This window comes from Colius striatus, chromosome 4 (genome assembly GCF_028858725.1).
Source record: "Colius striatus isolate bColStr4 chromosome 4, bColStr4.1.hap1, whole genome shotgun sequence".
NCBI lineage: Eukaryota > Metazoa > Chordata > Aves > Coliiformes > Coliidae > Colius > Colius striatus.
Genome location: NC_084762.1, coordinates 34,017,319 through 34,036,713, shown reverse-complemented (window position 1 = coordinate 34,036,713; position 19,395 = coordinate 34,017,319). Strand labels below are relative to the sequence as shown.

At 44.1% G+C, this 19,395-nt stretch overlaps 1 protein-coding gene across 1 annotated transcript; it reads left to right on the top strand.

Moving 5' to 3' along the window:
- Window positions 1-266: 266 nt before the first annotated feature.
- Window positions 267-18,507, top strand: SCGN (secretagogin, EF-hand calcium binding protein). The gene is made up of 11 exons (XM_061995687.1): window positions 267-358; window positions 1,440-1,510; window positions 4,928-5,020; window positions 5,587-5,676; window positions 6,626-6,682; window positions 7,578-7,655; window positions 14,425-14,480; window positions 15,643-15,688; window positions 15,807-15,866; window positions 16,717-16,785; window positions 18,146-18,507. Exons 1-11 carry the CDS (start codon window positions 286-288, stop codon window positions 18,272-18,274), a joined length of 822 nt encoding a protein of 273 aa, XP_061851671.1. The 5' UTR covers window positions 267-285; the 3' UTR covers window positions 18,275-18,507.
- The last annotated feature ends 888 nt before the right edge of the window (window positions 18,508-19,395 follow it).

Sequence of the window (19,395 nt, the reverse complement as noted above, 5' to 3'; positions counted from 1 at the left end):
GCCCCCAGCCGCGGCGGGAGGCCCGCGGGCAGACCCACACACACACGCGCCCACCAGCCACCCTGGATGGGAGGGCCGCGGGCAGCCGGGCGGCTCCCTGTGCGGCGGCAGCGCCGGTGGGGCGGGCGCCGGGTGGGGCGGGCCCCGCGGGGCAGCCCCGAGCGCCTGGGGGCCCCTGCCCCGCGCCGGGCCGCCCCCAGGGAGGGGCCGCCGCCCTCAAAGGCCACGCGGGCGGCGGGCGGCGGGCAGAGGCGGCGCGGAAGCCGCGGCAACGGCAGCAGCACCATGGAGAGCGGCGGCCTGCGCCGCCTGGACGCCGCCGCCTTCCTCGGCGCCTGGCGCCTCTTCGACGCCGACGGCAAGTGGGGACGGAGGGGAGGCGGGGGGGCGCAGACACGCGAGGGGGGTGACCCACGCGAGGGTGGCTGCGGGGCGGAGGGGTGCGCGCATGGCGGGGTGCCGCTTAGAGGGTGCCCCGGCAGGGTGGGTGGCATGTGCGGTGGTGGCCGTCCAGGAGCGTGGTGCATAAGGAGTTGCTCACGCAGGTGTGTGCCACGTGAAGCAGGAGGCGACCGTCCGTGCGGGTGCCCATCGATGTGCCCGGGTGTCTATGCCTGTGAAGGGGTCTGAGTTTGCCCCCATAGAGTCCTCCTTCCTCTTCCTCCTCCTCATGCCCTGTGATCGGGTCTCAAAAGCCTCCTTTCTTGTGCCAAAATTTTTGCCTTTTGATAGAATCGTTTTGGTTGGAAAAGACCTTTAAAATCATCAAGTCCAACCACTAACCTCACACTCTCGAGCCCACCACTAAACTACATCCCTCAGCATCATATCTACACAGCTGTGAAATACCTCCAGGAATGGTGATTCTACCACCTCCCTGGGCAGCCTGTGACAGTGTCTAACAACCCTTTCAGATCTCCTATCTAAATCTCCCTATGTGGAACATGAGCCCATTTCCTCTTGCCCCTTCATTCCTTGCTGGGGAGAAGAGACTGACTCCCTACCTCACTACAACCTATCTAGTTATAGAGAGTGATTAGGTCTCCTTTCAGCCTCCTCCAGATTAAACACTCTCAACTCCCTCAGCCACTCCTCATCAGATTTGTGCTCCAGACCTTTCACCAACTTTGTTACCCATCTTTGGAGGTGCAACCTCCTCAGTATTTCTGCTCTTCCCTCTTGCAGTCCCAGTTCATAGGGTTTTTTTCTGAAAAGTTTTCTGTAAGGAAAACTGAGAGAGCTCCACAACACTGTGTACAGCACCCATGTAGACATGAACTGATGGAGTTGAATAGGAAACCCCCCCTTAGTGGGCAGGTGGGGCCCCCAGCTGAGACCCCCCACCACACAGCCTCCCACTCCCTGCAGGTAGCTCCTGACAGGGTTGCAAGAGCTCAGGCAGTGCCACCTGACCATTAATATATTTGGCTTTTACTTAGACAACGGTTACATAGAAGGAAAGGAGCTTGACAACTTTTTTCATCATCTCCTGGAGAAACTGGGACCAGAAGTAAGTATTAAGCTGCACTATTCATGCACAAAATCCAAGCAAAAAGGTTGTTTTGCTGAGGCATGATTTATATTTGCTGTTCTCTGATTGCTAGCTTCCTTAACAATCTGTGAGATAAAGAGCTTTTCTCTTGGCAACAGAGTGTCATTTAAGCAGGTATGACTAGTGCAATCACCTGAGAAGTTGGATTACGTGGTTTTCACTCCACCAACTGCTGTCACGGTGAGACTCCAGTTGGCACCAGCTGAAGGGGCTGTTTGGAAGCATAGACAAAAAGTAATTTACTACTGTTAAATAGAAAGCAAAAAATGCAAACAGTCTGTCAGGGCAAGGGAGAGGATGACAGTGATGATTTATTCAAGCGAGTGCTGATTACTTTTGTTAATATGGGAGGTTTCTTTATAAGGCCAATTTTTAACAAATATACTGTCATTAATTTTAAATAGTGCTTGGGGATAAAATGTATCTCTGCATTGCTGAAAATGACTAGAAGCCAAACAGGAGTCAAGCCCTGGATCTCAAGTGCTTCTGAGTTTCTCCCCTGGTTTCTCTTCCTACTTTTGGTAGCATTTCCCCTCTCTCACTCTTCACATCTCAGTTCTACCCGAAGTCGGGCGGCAAATTGCAGGGGCTGGTTTCCTTAGCTACGGGTCATACATTGCCTTTGGTTGTCACCATCAGTGAAGGACAAATCCTGCCTTTCAGGTTAGCTGCTCAGAACTACGTAAAGAATGTATTCTGATAACAGGATTAATGTTTTTGCTATGCAGCATGTGCCCAACTAGAAAGACAAAAGGAGTTGACATCTCTTATTTTTCTTAGGAACCTCTTATGTTCCAGCTGGTACCCATTGCTCCTTGTCTTATCATTGGCCATCACTGAGAACAGCCTGGCTCCATCCTCCTGACACCCACCCCTTACGTATTTGTAAACATTAATGATGTCACCCCTCAGTCTCCTCTTAAAGAGCTCCAGCTCTCTCAGCCTTTCACCATAAAGGAGATGCTCCATTCCCTTCATCATCTTTGTGGCCCTGTGCTGGACTCTCTCCAGCAGCTCTCTGTCCTTCTTGAACTGAGGGGCTCAGAACTGGACATAATATTCCAGATGTGGTCTCACGAGGGCAGAGTAGAGGGGGAGGAGAACCTCTCTTAACCTACTGCCCACAGCCCTTTTAATACACCCCAGGATGCCATTGGCCTTCTTGGCCATGAGGGTACTTTTCTGGCTCATGCTCATCCTGATGTCTACCAGGATCCCCAGGTCCCTTTCCCCTACACTGCTCTCTAAGTGTTCATTCCCCAAGCTGTACAGGTGCATGGGGTTATACTTTCCCAGACGCAAGACTCTACACTTGCCCTTGTTGAATTTCATTAGATTTCTCCCCACCCAACTCTCCAGCCTGTCCAGGTCTCATTGAACGGCAGCACAGCCTTCTGGTGTGTCAGCCATTCCTCCCAGTTTAGTATGATCAGCAAACTTGCTGACAGTGCCCTCTGTTCCCTCATCAAGGTCATTAATGAGTATATTGAACAGTACCAGTCCCAGCACTGACCCCTGAAGGACTCCACTAGATACAGTATCCCTATCCATCCACCTATAGATTTTTTTTCCCCCTCTTATTACTAGCAGCAAATTAAGGAAATACCAGTCACATCTAAACAGATAGGAAAATGTGATGTCAAAGTGGATGCAAGGTAGACTTTAGCTTAACAAGCCTAAGCTAAAGATATCTCATTTTCTTTTTGCTTACCTATCTGTGACATCCTAGTATACCTCTACAACTCTGTCAATGATTGTTGGCAATTTGAGAGCAGCTGTAAATTGTTATAATGACCTGATTACTGCTGAATGTGGGTATGGCCAAGGAAGTTTTGGGATATGAGGGATGTTCAGTTTGCCATGTGGTGGTTTCAAATGCCCATATGAAGTGAGAACACGAGCTGTAGCTGCTGCATGTGCAGCCCAGCTGTATTTCTCAGCTCAGAGGTGTCAAACCTTACAGAAAGGTTTCCTTCTACATTATGCAACTTTTTGCAAATTGTTGCTCCAGTTCATGCTTTACAAAATCATGGTATAAAGGAACACATAAGTCAGTGAATTATTTGAGGGCTGGACATGCTACATCCAGGGTATCACACGGGATGTGCACATCCACTGTTCACTCTTTCTGGACAAGGCAACAGTATCCTTTCTTAAGAGTGGAGTTTACATTTGCTTAGCCTCTGAACAGCCAGACAGGCTGCACTGAGCTGTGAATTGAGCAAATTTGAAAGGCAGTCATGATCTTGTGTCATAGTACTACAAAAGGGGTTGTACAACCTGATGGGCCTGCAATAGTAGCTGGAAGGATGAGAAACTGGGTTAGAACATCCAGGACATCAACCTGGATGTAGAGGTGATAAAAACCTTTGAAGAGCTTTTCTTCAGGAATTGGGAAGAACTTATCTTGTAAAAAATGCTACAAAGGTATTCCAAGAACCATTCTGGTTTGTTCTCCATCTCTCCCTTCGCAGAAAGGGCCACCTCCCACAGGACTGGGAGAGGAGCCAAGACTTGCTCAGTGCAGGCGCTGAGGGTAACATTGAGAATAATGATATCATTAACTGCTTGGGTGAGATGAACTGGATGAGCTTCTCAGTCCAGCCACAAAGCTCATCTGACCAGAAGCCTTTCCCCAGGAGGGGAAACTGTACTTTGTGTAGCCTAGTCAGACCAGATACTCTAATGGTTACTGCTGACAAAAAGAAATCATCTCTGATGAACCTAAGCATTGTATTTCACCATCACAGCAATGTCTGTTGAAACATATAACCTGACAAGTTGTGAAAACTCCTCACTATGTATAAATTGATTATGGGGTTGAGCAGATGCAAAGAGAATGTGAATTGCTTGAAATTCCATGCTATTAACTCTGAAACACTGGCAGGGCTTGGTGCCAGGTCTTGAACCTGTTGACAGGCAATAATAAGCAACAGTCTAGCTCCACTGACACTTTTCAAGGCTGATGATCTAATGAACTACAGAGATAGTAGTTCAAGGATAAAGACACCTTCCTGAAAAGCACAATTTGAAAATGAGCAGCATGGAAACCACTGTAATACACATTCAAGCAAAACCAAACTCCAATAGTACAGCAGGAACAGTTGACTAAAGAAGCAGTTGTTACTGAAGTATTTTGGAGTCTCCAAACACTGGGCTTCCAACTAAATGCTTAGTTGCTACAAAGTTATGCATGGGACTTATTTCCAAAAAATTATCCACACTGGTGTGTTTGTGAGCTTTTAGAAGCATTATCCCCAGTTGTAAGGATGCAGTGATCCTAGTGGTTATCTGTGAGTGAGAAGACATTTCTTCAAGGAGACTCTTGTAGTGCCCTCAGGAATTTTCATGCATGTATCCTTTTCCCCACAGCAGAACACCATCACAGAAGAAGAAGTTCAGGGGATGAAAAAGCGATTCTTGTCTGCCTATGATGTCACGACAGATGGACGCTTGCAAATCCAGGAGGTGTCTCTCCCCAGCCACAGCCCAGGATTTGTTTTCTAGAGGGATGGAGAATTAGAGCAGGATTTTAGTAAGGCCTGTAGTAATGGAAAAAAAGAGTAATGGCTTTAAACTAAAAGAGAGTGGTCTTAGACTAGATATAAGGAATAAATTATTTACAATGAGGATGATGAAACAGGTTGCCCAGGGGGATGGTAGATGCATCCAAGATCAGACTGGACGGGGCTTTGAGCAACCCAATGTAGTTGAAGATGTCCCTGCTCATTGCTGGGGGCTTTGGACTAGATGACCTTTAATGAGCCCTTCTAACCCAAGCCATTCTATGATTCTGTGATTAGGGCCTATAGCAGATTTGAAAGATATGGAAGATAGAGCCTGGGAGGAGGTGAGTCATGGGGTACTATATCAGCCAGATTTCTTGGTCTGTGGTTTATTTGCAAGGCAACAACGTGGCCAACTTATATTTCTTATACTGGGTCAGCAGCCACCCAAGTTTTATAATTTCTTTACCCTCGTGGTTTCAATTTGGTTTGGGGGATTTTTATTTGTTTGTTTTTATTTCTTTACAGCTTGCAAATATGATCTTGCCAGATGATGAGAACTTTCTGCTTCTTTTCCGACGGGAAACTCCCTTGGACAACAGTGTGGAATTCATGCGGGTCTGTATCTCCACATTGCCTCTTCCCCTTGCACACCAACAGCTTCTTCAAAACATACACTTCCACCTCATTAGAACATAGCATTGGAAATATATAAGTATTGCAGATGCAAAGCATGTTCTCACCTGTTCAGGTAGAGATGATTGTACCTTATTTACATCAGCGAAACAGAGATGTGGTAGCTAGGACTGGACCAAGGGCACCCAAAGGGTCCATCAAACTTCTCAAATGCTCTCAGTCACCTATCAATCATGTCAGTAGAGAAAAAACCTTACAGTAGTACCTACCCACTAATAAATTCAGCTCTGTTGGGAGCTATGGCCAAAGCTGCAGCTTCTAGCCTGCAGCACAGAATAAACTGAGAGGGCAGACCAGGAACCATTTAAGCACTATTTTATCCTGAAGCATTTGCCTGTCAGGACACAGAGTGGAAGTCTTCATAAATTGGGCCAACTGAGGAACACAAGCCCATCAGATTTCCTTAACCTTGCTCAATCTCCCTGCAGTCTCTGCCCCTAGGTATTCCAGCACAGAGTTTCAATTTCCCCAAGATTGCTTGATGTTACTTTTATTTCATATCCAAACTGTGGGCTTCTGCAGATCAATGGCCAGTTGTGTATGGCCTTGACTTTTACTCAGAGTGATAAAAGAAGCTGCATGTACAAATTAGGTAAGAAACGTGGAATGGTTTCTTAGTCTTGTCTTCCTTTTATAGACAGTGTGTTGGCATTAAATGTGTGATGGCAGCGTGTCACACATACAGCATCCAAGTGAGAGTAAAAGCTATTGTGTAGAATGTTTATCTTATTTCATCTACAATTAATTAAATATTGGATAACACAAGAGCTTGTTTATGGTAGAAGTCCTGATGTGAATTTTTATGATCTATCTCTGGAGCAGATGATTAACTGCAATGTTTATGTGGTCATATCAATCTATCCCCATTCAGATCTGGCGCAGTTATGATGCTGATAGCAGTGGATTTATTTCAGCCGGCGAGCTCAAAGTAAGTTGCTCTAACAAGCCTCTCTGGGCTTGGTCCATGGCTCACTCATATCAACAAGAGCATTTCCATTGGCTTTACCAATTTGTGGCCTTTTTGTGTGATTTATGAATGGCATTGCTAAGTTGTTCACGGCAAGTTTAAGGACTGGACACCCTCCAGCCTTCTGGCACAACTGTAGAAACCCTGCTGGGATGGAGGATGCTCTGATGTTGCCCTTGCTGTCTTACTTACCCCTTGCCTTATCCCATAATCTCAGTTGTCTCCATGACCTCCAAGCACCAAAGGAGCCCCCCAAGTGCTCCATTACTGTGGCTTTGTGCATATACCTTTCTGAGCTAAAGAGAGCCAAAGCTCCCATTATTTTCCCATTTTATTAATGGGATTTCTTCACAACTTTTTCCTGAGCCTGCAGATTTTCTGAATACTGATTTCCTTTTAAAGTTCAGGGTGCTGAGGCAGAAGCCTGTTCGGAAACTGTAATTCAAATGTTTTGAGCCAGTGAGAAACAGAACACACCAGTGGGCTGCAGACCCTGTGCTGAGTGTGCCACAGCAAAGACATAGAGGATACTTAAATGTTTTACTGAATGGCAAATATTTTTATTTGAGATCAGTTAGCAAATACTGAAGGGCTTGTGTTATCTTTATGTTGTGAGATAATTATGACTCCTTCCAGCATATCTGCCCTGGGGAAATGTGGTCGTTTTCTAATTTATTTGCAAAAAATATGTTTCAACTAAAAAAAAAAAAAGAACTTTATGAGAAACTGAAGACACTAGTACTAATCAGGAATGTGAAATTCGATTCATGTAACCCTGATGATTTGGATTGGATTTTGTACTATTATTTCTTGAATTTATTCTAAAGAGCAAAATTTGTCTCTTTCCTTATTACAGGATTTCCTGCGAGATCTCTTTTTGCAGCATAACAAGAAGGTTGCTGAAGTAAAGCTGGAAGAATATACTGATACTATGGTAAGGAAATACAGTGTCAATAATGTTTAGATTATAGTATTGCCTAAAAATTTCCTTCAGGGTCAATGTACATAGGGCCATAAATACTCTCTTAAAAGGTGTATCTTCTCCAAGAGATTGCTGTGGAAACAGCACACGCTGCTGCTGCTTCTTTGCACTGCACTGAACATCAGATGTGAGCAGCATCTCAAATATTTTTGCTCTGAGTTGAACTGTTTCCTAGGAGCAAACCACTCAACTTCACGCCAAAGCAAACTCAGCTCTAAGCCCTTTTAAGAGGCAGATGAGGTGCATCCTCCTTCAGGTTATGTTCAGCCTCAGCTGAATTTCCAGTTCCTTCCCTCCCTCTCTCCTAACAAATCCTTTTGCTCCCAGGACACTCAGGTATCTGGCTCTTCTGCTCTGTGAAGCCCTGCAAGCCTTGCTGGATCACTGCTGCTTCCCTGAAAGACTGGGAGGTTGAAAGCTTCAGCTCTTTCCCTGCCTTTAACAATATAGCTTTTATACTGCAGCCAGCAACATAATATTTACTGTAAGTTTAGCATCAGTCACCTGGACTTCAGAGCAACTTATTATATCTAATGCTTCGAAAATAAGACAAGATTAAAAAAAGCTCATTTCTGATGCCATCGTCAAGGATGTCATTTGAGTTCCACTAGCAGACATCTACCACTGCAATTTTCTAAATGGTTTTGAGATGGGATTGCCTTGATTCTTGGCACAAAAGCTGTGTTTGTATCTAAAAATCATCTCAGAATGCAAGCAAACAAGGAGCTACCCAGATATTTTGCAATAGTATGTTATGTATGCATCATGCATCTGTGCCTAGAAGTGTCACCTTTTAGAGCAAAGTGTAAAGCTGTACATGACAGAAGAGTGAAGAATTTTGTTTTTTTCGTATTTATAGGACATTGAAGGGAGAGGAATGCAAGCTACAGAAATTATTTTCCAACTAGCAGAGCTTAAAAACAATAAAACTCTAGAAGCCACAGCTAGAACAACAGTCTTTCCAGTAGTGTTTGCGGGTAGCTAATAGCTTTTAAGCTGCTCCATTAAGATTTCCATTCCCAGTGGCTAATCTCTGATTGGGTGCTGAGGAAAAGGTGATTTGAACCTTGAAGACATTCGATGGTTCATTTCTTCCAACTCCTTTCCCTTTCCCATAATTTCCCAAGAAAGATCTGTGATTTCTGCTGCCCTAACGCAGCGAGATAGCTGCAGCCCAGGGCTGACAGGCAGGAGGTCTGCTTACTATTCCCATGGGGTTTTATAGATTGGCTTTCTATCACTGGAGAGACAGTTTAGTCTTTACGTTACAGGATAAGATTTGATTCAAGAGAAGAGATACTTTGTGTATCTGGGGAGATCTATGATCTGAAATGCAAATCTGCCTTGTGATGACAAAAGTTTGCAAAGCCACAATGGCAACAGCATCAGGGATGTGAATGGCTGTTAGAAAGTAAGGATATGGCAGATGATTTTTTTTTCCTTGTGATTCTATGCTATAAACTGAAGGTCAAGAATGTTTATAAACCCACCTGATTCCAAGCTAAGGCAAATTATGAAATTACAACACACATAAGCTTAGCCTATGATAACTTGTAATAAAATAGAGGATACGAATTCTGTATGTTATGGCAAAATATCCACACGGACAGCATCCCTATACCAGCAGATTCGCTGTGGGAAGCAAGTGCATAGGAACTAATCTGAAGTAGAAGGGCAAAATTATAAGGAGGGCAGGCAGTGGTCCTTATGTTTCATTCCTGAGGTTTTCACAGTTTAGGATTTTTTTAATCTTTAGGAAACAACAGCACCGATCCCTTTACTTTAGAGAGGAAATGCTTGTGTTTCTGTCCCCTAATACTTTGTTTCCAACTTCTTATACCTTTAGAGCACAAGGTCTTCAGGACAAGAGCCCATCTCTGCTGCACACAGCTACAGGATCTCTCAGGGTGGCCCATCTATCCAGCTCAGGGCTTTCAAGTGCCACTGTATTAGCATTCGGTTGAAATAAGCTGTGTCCCAAGATGCTGTAAACCCACCTGTCTCGACAGGAATTTACAAATCTGCTCTTTTCTGTACATCCACAGCTGGCTGCACACATCTTCAGCAGCCATTGATATACCGAGCAGACCCTAGAGCCTTCTGAAGATAGAGATAAAGGGTAAAAGACAGACACTGCCATTTCAAAGAAGCTAGCTCAGGCATGAGGAAAAAAAAAAAAGAAAAAAGGCAATTTATCATTCTGTGCTGGGTATTTAAACCTTTACCTTGTGAGAGGTATGAGCAGACATCATACTGACCAGGGATGCTAAGTATTTATCACTTACTTATGCTGCTGTGAATGATCTTGCACCACATTAAAAAGCAGCTGGGAAAAGGGATAAAGTATTTCTCTTGGAAGAGATTGGTTGTCTCCAGAGAGGTGCATCACTTTATCAGATTGCTTAGAAGCCATTTCTTAAGAGGCTATTCTGTTTCCTTGTGACTTTGACATCCTTTCTTCAGAGAATACTGATATATATTGGGGAATTGATGAACAAGTGATGAACCTCTGGAAAGAAAACAGGTAGTGAATGCTTTGGTATAGCACAAGCCTTGTGAGTCTGCTAAATCAAATCTTAAAGAGCACTAAAGCCACTGTGGAGTCATGAAAGACTCTTCTCAAGACTCTTAATGGGGGAATTAAAGTATCAGCCCTGTGCTGAGGAACCGTTCATGTTACTGTTCATGACTACACATATCTATGTTTGTAATATTAGTCATTAGGTTTGTATTAATATTCATTTACATACTTCTACTTACAAGAGATAAAACACAGTTATGTGCAGTTCTGAATCCCTGAAAACAGTCTGTAGGTTTGTTGCCTTACTGTGGGCATAGACAGAGAGTGGTTGGCAGGGAGAAGATTCTCGGAGGCCAGAGTGAAGCCTTTTATTGCTCTGAGCCTCTCCAGGCCACAAGAAAATGCCCCAGGGGTCCTGCAATGTGTGCCCTGGGAGACAAGATAAGCATAGCTGAATGATTCTGCCTTCCTGAAGTAGCAGAAGCTGGAGACATGAAAATTTGCCCACTTGCTGCTTCACAATGAGAAGGAGGCTGTGTAGGATGACAGTATTAGCAACATACCCCGGTCCTGCTGCCTGTCCTCTCTGTGAGGATGATGCTAGAGGCTCAGCATGGTCACTTCTTTGCCTGTCTGTCTGTCTATCTGTGCTCAGTTACAATGTCAGTGTACTTAGGTAGGGAAGTAAAAGTTAGAGCACAGAAAATCCAGGTGGTTTAGCTGCTTACTGGCCAAGCTAGCTTACCTGTGTCAATGAAGTTTCTTATGAGCACCAAAGAAATGGTGTGATAATGGAAAGACAAATATTTATTGTATTGACAAAAGCCTAAACAGAGTTTGTTAGTTTTGTGAACACCCTGAGCAAACTTCCCAAAGCTCTCAAGATATGATAGAAGCAGAGTATAGCCTAAAAGACCTTTCTACTGGATATATTTGCAGATTGCTTTACTTGGTAGTTGCGCATGCTGGCCTCCTTCCCAGGCAGCTCTGTAAGGATGTTATGACCTCCAAGAGACTGCATGTTGTCCCATGTCCCTTCTACACTCAATCTCAGTGGTGCTGTTACCTCCACTTTTGTGTTACACTTCATGTGGCATAAGCTGAGGGAAGAAGAAAGTTCCATTTAAGCTCAGACTTCATTTATGAAGACCAAAACCAACAGAACTCAGGAGCCTGCAAGCTTTTGAAAACCCCAGCAGTTAATGCTTTGGTCTTTTAGGAACAAGCACTCTTAGAATCCTGCACTAAATGACTCTAGATTACACGGATGATCTGGTTGGGCAAAAAGCAAAAGCCTTTGTGCCCCCATCTTTCCCTAGGGAAAGTATCTATAGGCAGTCCTGCAGCTCATGTATGTGCCTGCCTTTATATTCCCTCCATAACTTTTGTACTCAATAGCCAATTTTAGTTACAGCTATTGGGTATAGATGCCCTGGATGTATATATGTATTTGTGAGAGCTGGAGGTCAGGCAAGAGCTGGCTCTTTCCATGTCCCACCTGAGAGATAAAACACTTTGTTACACACTGACAACCAGAATCAGAGGATGTTTAAAGGCAGGCTTTATTGAGTCTGCTGATCACAGTGGACATATTTTGGTAGTTTACTTCTTTCCTTATTTCTGTCATGGAAAATAATTCAAATTTATAATCTCATGTTGCTCCTCAAAACTCACTTGTGTTTGTCATATTGTGGTGCTTCAGTGGCCCTCCTTACAGCATCAAACTGTGACAGGAGAGCTATTTCCTTTTCTGAATTCAAAGCCAATGGCAGTTTTGATTTGGCACTGAAAAAAGCACAACGTAACAACTCATATTTTGCAAACCCTGCTCTCGTTTATGCTCTTTCTGCCTCAGAGTGCATGGACTACATTCAAACAAACAGAACTAAGACTTCCCTGGTGCACTGCCATTAAAATGTCAGTGACTTAATTTGTGCAAACACTTTAAAATGTGGGCTAGCTTGACAGTAAATGCATCATTTTGTAAAGCATGCTGTTAGATGCAACAAGGCTTTTAGTAATACAGGGTGCTATTCAAACATGCCAGACCTTATCCTTTACCACATTGAGATGTTTCATATCAACACGGCATCTTAAATACACCTTTCAAGAGTGTAAACTGAAAAGTCACCAAGTTTAACGCATCAAGATGGTGTGTAGAGTCAAAAGTCTAAATTAGAAACTATCTCATAATGATTTCAAATATCTGCTCCTCCCATTTCATCACATGGAGCGTGTGCTCTCTGTTATTCTTTGTGTAGTACTGTACACAATTAGTATGTCAGGTTAAACACTCCCACACTTGAAATTTGGAAGTTCAACTGACAAATATTTCCCCAGGCTTTTTCTGAGTAGTGAAGGCCAAGACTGCCATGTAGTGGATATGTGTGAGCTCCAGTTGTCCAGATAATAGGATTAAGTCTATCTTATTAGCTGTGGCACCTGAACTAATTCAGTGAACACTAGCTCATCTTCTCTGCATGTTTTTCATCTTTCATATGGAAGTCACAAGACAAGAGTTAGCTCGACCTAGGTCTTCCAAACATACTTTTATTTTCTCTCTGTTGACTGGTATGGACAAACAAAATATTGCATGTATTTGGAAATTTTTTCATGATACTGCTCCAGAAAGAAGCCAAGCAATTTAAAATACAAAGATTCTCTCTTGTCTTTGAAACAAAGTAGAGCTGAATGAAGGAAATCAGAGAAGGGAGCTGATTAGCTGGAAGTAGACATGGTCAGCCACTTAAAGTGTGATGTTAAGGTCAAAGATGGGGTGCAAACAAAGCAAATTGACTGTGGATATTGCTTTCCATTAAGTGTTCCACTAAGGAAAGTATTATCTCTGCAGTTAAATGTGTTTTAATGGAGTCTGCACTAGTGCTGGAATATTGCAAAGCTTCAGAAATGGATAGAGGTGAAAACCACTGGCTCAGAAAATCGATAACGAAGCACAAAGACTTTAACATCTAAACCATCACCTCTAATCTAGCCTTTTTCATTAAGAGTGCACAAAGCTAAGCCTCCTATGGCTGTTCGCAACTTCTGAAACTGTGAAAGTATGCTGCACCCAAAAAGTAGAGCAGATGCAGGTTGGGTGAGATACCTGAAGTCTGCTTTGGCAGGGGAGTTGGACTAGATAATATATCGAAGTCCCTTCCAACCCGTAAGATGCTGTGATTCTGTGAAGACAAGAATAACTACACTAGGATATGGAAAAGGACATGAGACCTGAGATGCTTCACTGGGAAAGAAACTTCTGGCTTGTCTCAGGCCTATGTGAAATGAAAAATGGGCCTAAAGTCTACTCCTTCCATTGGGAACCACCAGGCCTGTCCTGGTCCCAGAAACTGCCACCATGGTCACCATTTGTGGATATTTATTAGTGAGCTTGTACAAAGGACTGGACTTCATGGTCACAGAGAGGAACTTTACCCAAAAGCTCTGTGTGTTTGTTTTCCTGAGGCATGATAGAAGGAAAATCACATTTGGGGTTCTGTTTGAATCTGCAGTCTGGATTGAAATGCTGGGGTTTAGTTTCACAAGTGTGCTTCTGAGACCTACAGAGAATAGGAGAATATAAATGCAGTTGCAAGGGCTTAGAAATGTGTAGAAGAATCTGGGCGAAGTTCAAAGATAAACCTCCTGATGTTGGCAGCCTGAACCTTCTTCTGAGTCTCAGTGCTTTCTGATGGCAGGCTTTGAGCCAAGCAAAGCCCACTGGGTTTAGTGGTGTAAATCCCTGACCTGAGTGTCTATCAGAAGGTGCCATTTGCACCTCAGTCACTTGGTATCCACAACAACAGTTAGAGATAAGGATAGAGTCAGGCTGGATGTGTGACAGAAGTTCCCTGCTTCTTGTGGCATTTTTTTCAGGGGCCATGGCAAGGCCAGTATTTAGTTTCTTAAGGTGTTTGCTGGAGGCCTGTCTTTGTCCCCATGTAAGGCAGAAAGGAAGTGGTACTGGTTTTTGATTGCTTGGGTTGTTGCTACCAGACAGCAGGAGGATTGGAGAGTTTTGCTGTGCTCTTGTGCCACCCTTGCACTTGATACTAGCAGAGGACACTGCTACCTGGGGCTTGGCCAAAGCACTTCAAGCAAGCAGAGGTGAGGGTATAGGGCAGAGTAAAATGCAGACTGACATTTTTGTGTGTTCTCCTTATAGCCTGTCCATTTGATCTCTGTCTTCATGATTTTTAGATGAAAATCTTTGACAAAAACAAAGATGGACGGCTGGACCTGAATGATCTGGCAAGGTAGGCTTTAATAATATTGATGGGAATTTTCAGCTTGCCAGGGCAGATTCAGGCAAGGTGATGATCACCTTCTGAGGACATACGTTTGAATCCTCAAGGCCACCAATGCAGATATCTCACGTTTTTAACATATGGTCCCCATCACAGTAGTCTGAGAACCTGGAGCCAGTGAGACTGAGCAATGCTAGGACCTGTTTGTGAGGATCGGCTTCTGTCTCTTTTCCATCCTTGATGTCTCAGAGACTTTTATATGATTTCACTGCACACAGATAGAGAATATGCCTCTGTAATTGTATGTGCAATGACTGGATGGGATTTTAAATGTACAGGTACAATCTTCAAACACCAGTTTGGGGGATAAGAGGAGAGAGGTGCTGGTTTGCTACTGTTACTTTCTGCTCGGGATCATGGTGAATGACTGCAGTTCCCTCTGAGCACTGAAAATTTGAAGAGAAACAGAGTCAGAATGGATAAAATTTAAAGAGGGATGCTTATTGAAGTTTCCTCTTAAATACAGTTCCCTAGTGACTTCTTGGCCCAGACCAACTAAGGCTCCCCTCCAATCTGAGCACATTTCTCACACCCCAAACTCTCCTGTGTGCAGACACAGCTCAGCATGCCCAGTGTCACAGGCTCTAAACATCTCAGGCTTAGCAGAGCAGCTGGAGACAGAAAAGCTTTTATCAGTCAGTGTTGTGAGGGGCTTTGGGAGGGAAATGGAGAGGAATTTGGCCAGGCTCAGTGCACAGGCCAGTATTTCTTTGTCATTTACTTTTACAACCATCAGTTCTCCCTCCAACAGAGAGCAATGAAATACTTTTTCCTTTAGTGCAGCCCAGCAATCCAGTTATGAGGAACGATTGTCTGGTAGCTCTTTCTTTGAAGGCTGACAACTCCATTACCCTGGACCACCAGAAATGCTCTGGGCAATGGTGCTAAGAAATATGTTTGCAGTGAGCCAAAAGGCACCCACTAGTCCCCATCAGACAGGGAGGGACGCATGAGTACTCGTAACAGGCCTCTGTAAATAACCTCACAGGCAATTTTTAGTTTTAAAGGTCTATAATCTAAGATCTCTTTGCTTTACAAACCAGCAGAGTTCAGAATAGATTGCATGCAGATGATAAAGCAGGAAAATCATAATTTAAATCTCTCCATTCAGGATTCTGGCGCTCCAGGAAAATTTTCTTCTTCAATTTAAAATGGACGTAAGTAGTGCTATTTTTAATGCCTCGGTCCCATCTCTCTCGGCTAAGATAACCTGGGCCCAAACTTGAATATTTTTTTCTTTTTCCTTTTTCATTTGCTCATCCTCTCTGCATACAGGCTTGCAGCACAGAAGAAAGGAGGAGAGATTTTGAGAAGATTTTTGCTCACTATGATGTGGTAAGTGCCAGAGGCTGTTCACTTGTGGCCTTTAGATGATGCACATTTAGCATGGGCTGCTCAGACTTCTTCCTCTCCTTGGGTGCTATAAGGGGGTCACTCCAGAGCTTCAGCTGTACCCAAGGGGCCCAGGTGCCAGGCTGGGGATAGACTGGGGACAAAAGAGAGTGATGCTCAGAGACCTCATGGTAAAGGACTCATTATAACTTTCTGCGTTGCCATGGCCAGTGCTGCTGCATTTGCAGTATCTCCCTGCAGAAGATGCAAAGGTGGTGGCTTTGGCTCGCCCAGTCTCTATCAGTTTGAGGCCTGCATCTCCACCACCTTGAAGAATAAAACCCTTTCTAGTACTGAACCAGAGGTTATTTAGGGAGTCTGGCCCAAGGAAGACATGACCTGTAAGAAATCAGCAGTTCAGTGCCATTTTGAACAGTCGCACAACTCCCTCAGGATTATGACCTCACAAAATGGTGGGAGACGTTGCTCCCATTCAAGGGTAAGAGATGTTTTGGAGAAAAAAGAGAGGATATTAGATATTAGATGTGAGGAAGAAGTTCTTTACCATGAAGGTGGTGAGATACTGTAACAAGTTGCCCAGAGAAGCTGTGGAAGCCCCATCGCTGAAAGTGTCCAAGGCCAGATTGGACGGGGCTTTGAGCAACCTAATCTAGGGGAAGGTGTCCCTGTTCATGGAGTTAGGTGATCTTTAATGTTCCTTCCAACTCAAACAATTCTATGATTCTATAATCAATATACTATAAAGCTTGATGACCAGGTGGACCTACTGACTGGTAAACATTGTAGTGGTTTTGACTCATTGGAGCATTTTGATGTTTATTTCACCTTTCAGAGTAAAACGGGAGCACTTGAAGGCCCAGAAGTGGATGGATTTGTCAAAGACATGATGGAATTGGTCAAGGTACCTTCATGGCTCTTTCTGTTTGTTAATACCTGACATTTCTGAGATAAAGGTCTTGTTTTGGAAAAGTTATGTAATTAGAGAGGCTAGTAAAAACAAATTTCACTTTGATCAGCAGAAGAAACGAAGGTCACATTCTCAGCATGTACACTGTAGAGGATTTCACCATATCACAACAATTCTCCCTGACAGATTAATATAGCTTCAATCACCAACTGTATTGAAGAAAAGCCCCTTCTAGCTTGTACTCTGAATCAGGTAGCATCACATACTGTGTGGACATGGATCAGTCATTGGAAGTTCGTTCTTCCGTTTTCACTATGGACATTGTCCTCACCAGAATGACCTCATGGTCCATTAGTGCATCACAGGGATACACCTGAAAATGATTTCATGTCTATGTCTACTCAAGAATACCACAGCCAGTGTATTATTTCAGTTTCTTATAGACAGTGGAGTCCATCTGCATTGGATTCCCTTGAGTTTCCAGATGCAGTCCAAGATAGAGCTCTTGATCGTAATATTATCTGGTCTTTGGCTCCCTCTGAGCCTGAGCTGGTGCATTTCCACATGACGTGGCCCAACACAGGAATGCCTGTGCTCCCGTGTCTGTTTAACAGAGAAGAGAGACTGCAGCTGCATGCTGTCAGCTGTGTGTGCATATTCTAGCCATGTGCTGTGCAGGGAAGGGTGTGAGGACAGGCAGCAGTTTGGCTTTGTTCTCTGTTCATGTGTGTGTGAGGGAGAGAAGGTTGCACTTTCTCTAAGGGCCTTCATCAGCATTGTCCTTGGATGCCATAAGCTGTACATGTGAATTTGATCTCCTCCTGAGAGAGTGAGAAGCAGAGGAAGTAGTAAAACATTAGGAGTGTACAGAGACATTGTGGCCTGTAAAATGTGTCTTTAGCATTCATTTGATCCACTAAAAGTATTTTTAAGTTGCTGACTAGCCTGTAAAATAGTAGCCTACTGACAAAAATGCCACATCATTCCTCGGATACCAGGTTTCAGAGAGGAAACCAGATGAAAACACAGGTCCAATAGTGCAGCTATCTGTATTGCACATCTTTTTGCAGACTTTTCTTTGGTATGGGTCAGATATTGATGGCTTTAATGAAGTGCAAAAATCATGTTGCATTTCCATACAGTTGTGCACAGTCCCATATCTCTTCTGCTTTTGCAGGATGTCTTTTCCCCGTTTTCTGCTTCCCCAACACTTATGAGCCAGTGTGGGGTCAGGTGGTTTGGTCACCCCTCCTTGGGTGGATTTCCTAGTTGCAGCATGGCCCTCTGCTTTACAGGGATACAGAAACCCGGAGCTGTTTTCTTTCTCAGCATCGTGTTTCTCTTTTGCCTGCAGCCCAGCATTAGCGGGGTGGACCTGGACAAGTTCCGGCAGATCCTGCTCAACCACTGTGATGTGAACAAGGATGGGAAAATACAGAAATCTGAACTAGCTTTGTGTCTTGGGCTTAAAATGAACCCATAACCAGGAGAGCGCTCGTGGTTGTGTTTTCCTTGTGAGGTTTCTTGCTGCTCCTCGTAGAAATGTGTCTGTGCTGCGTGTGAGTGGTAGGGAGCAGGGGCAGCTCACCGCCCGGCTGGAGAGCAGCTGCACAAAGACATGGCACTGTGGGATTTGCATGGAGGGCCTCTCTGCTCTACCAGTCCATTTGTGGTGTTCACTTGCTGCCACAGCTTACAGGTTCCCTTAGCAATGTCTCTGCCCATGAGCATATCAGCTGCTTAGAAAAGGGTTTGCTGTTCTTCTACCCCCATGAAATGCTGCCCTGCCCACCCCTGCAGAATAGGGACAAGCATCTCCTTACAATTCCCATGTCAGTGCTCTCAGAGTGCAGCTACTGGGTGCTTCTGATGGCCGTCTTCTGCGTGAAGTCATTACTTTTGTGAGCATTGTGCTTTGTTTGTGCATTTAAAATATCAGATTGAAGACAGTGTATTTGTGGAGAAATAAAAAAATGGCAATGACAGAAATTCAGTCAGATTGGAGTTTATGTGCTATGTACAGAAAGCCATCTGCTGCAGACTGGCAGACCATACATTGTAGCCCTTTTATGTGAAACGCATCAAATGGCAAGAGGTTTTGTGATGCCTATCAACTGTGGGGTTTAAGTCCACCAGCCAAGGTAACATGGTGGATCCTTCCCATGGGGAAACCACACACATCAGGATGTAATGTTACCTCCAGATGAAGCCTCAGAGTAACATCACTCCTAGAGGAAACTTTTCTTCTGACCCAAACTGAAATAATGTACAAGGTATCCATAAACTGGGGAACTGGAAGGACAGAAGCCTAATGAGAGCAAAACTCTTACACATGCTTATTTTTTCAAATGCTTAAGAGTTAGTAAATACTTGTAACCTTTATTGAACTTAAGGCTTCCTGTCACTCCTGAGCCATGGGTGTGATCCTGGAGCCTAACAGCAGCAGCATTTGTGTCACATATTTCCGTAAACCATAGGTTTGACTGAATATTTAGAAAGTTCCACACCTATGCTATCATGCCAAAATAATCCTTTCCTCATTTCCGAAGAGGAAACTGCAGCGGAAGGGCTGTTGGCAAAGCTCCTGCACGTTTCGATGTTACT

What these genes read in the sequence shown, in the direction of transcription:
- SCGN (XM_061995687.1), top strand. Translation starts at nt 286, where the DNA reads ATGGAGAGCGGCGGCCTGCGCCGCCTGGACGCCGCCGCCTTCCTCGGC. An exon ending in TGGAGAAACTGGGACCAGAA is followed by an intron (nt 1,511 to 4,927) that starts GTAAGTATTAAG and finishes TCCCCACAGCAG; the next exon opens with AACACCATCACAGAAGAAGA. An exon ending in GACCTGAATGATCTGGCAAG is followed by an intron (nt 14,481 to 15,642) that starts GTAGGCTTTAAT and finishes CTCTCCATTCAG; the next exon opens with GATTCTGGCGCTCCAGGAAA.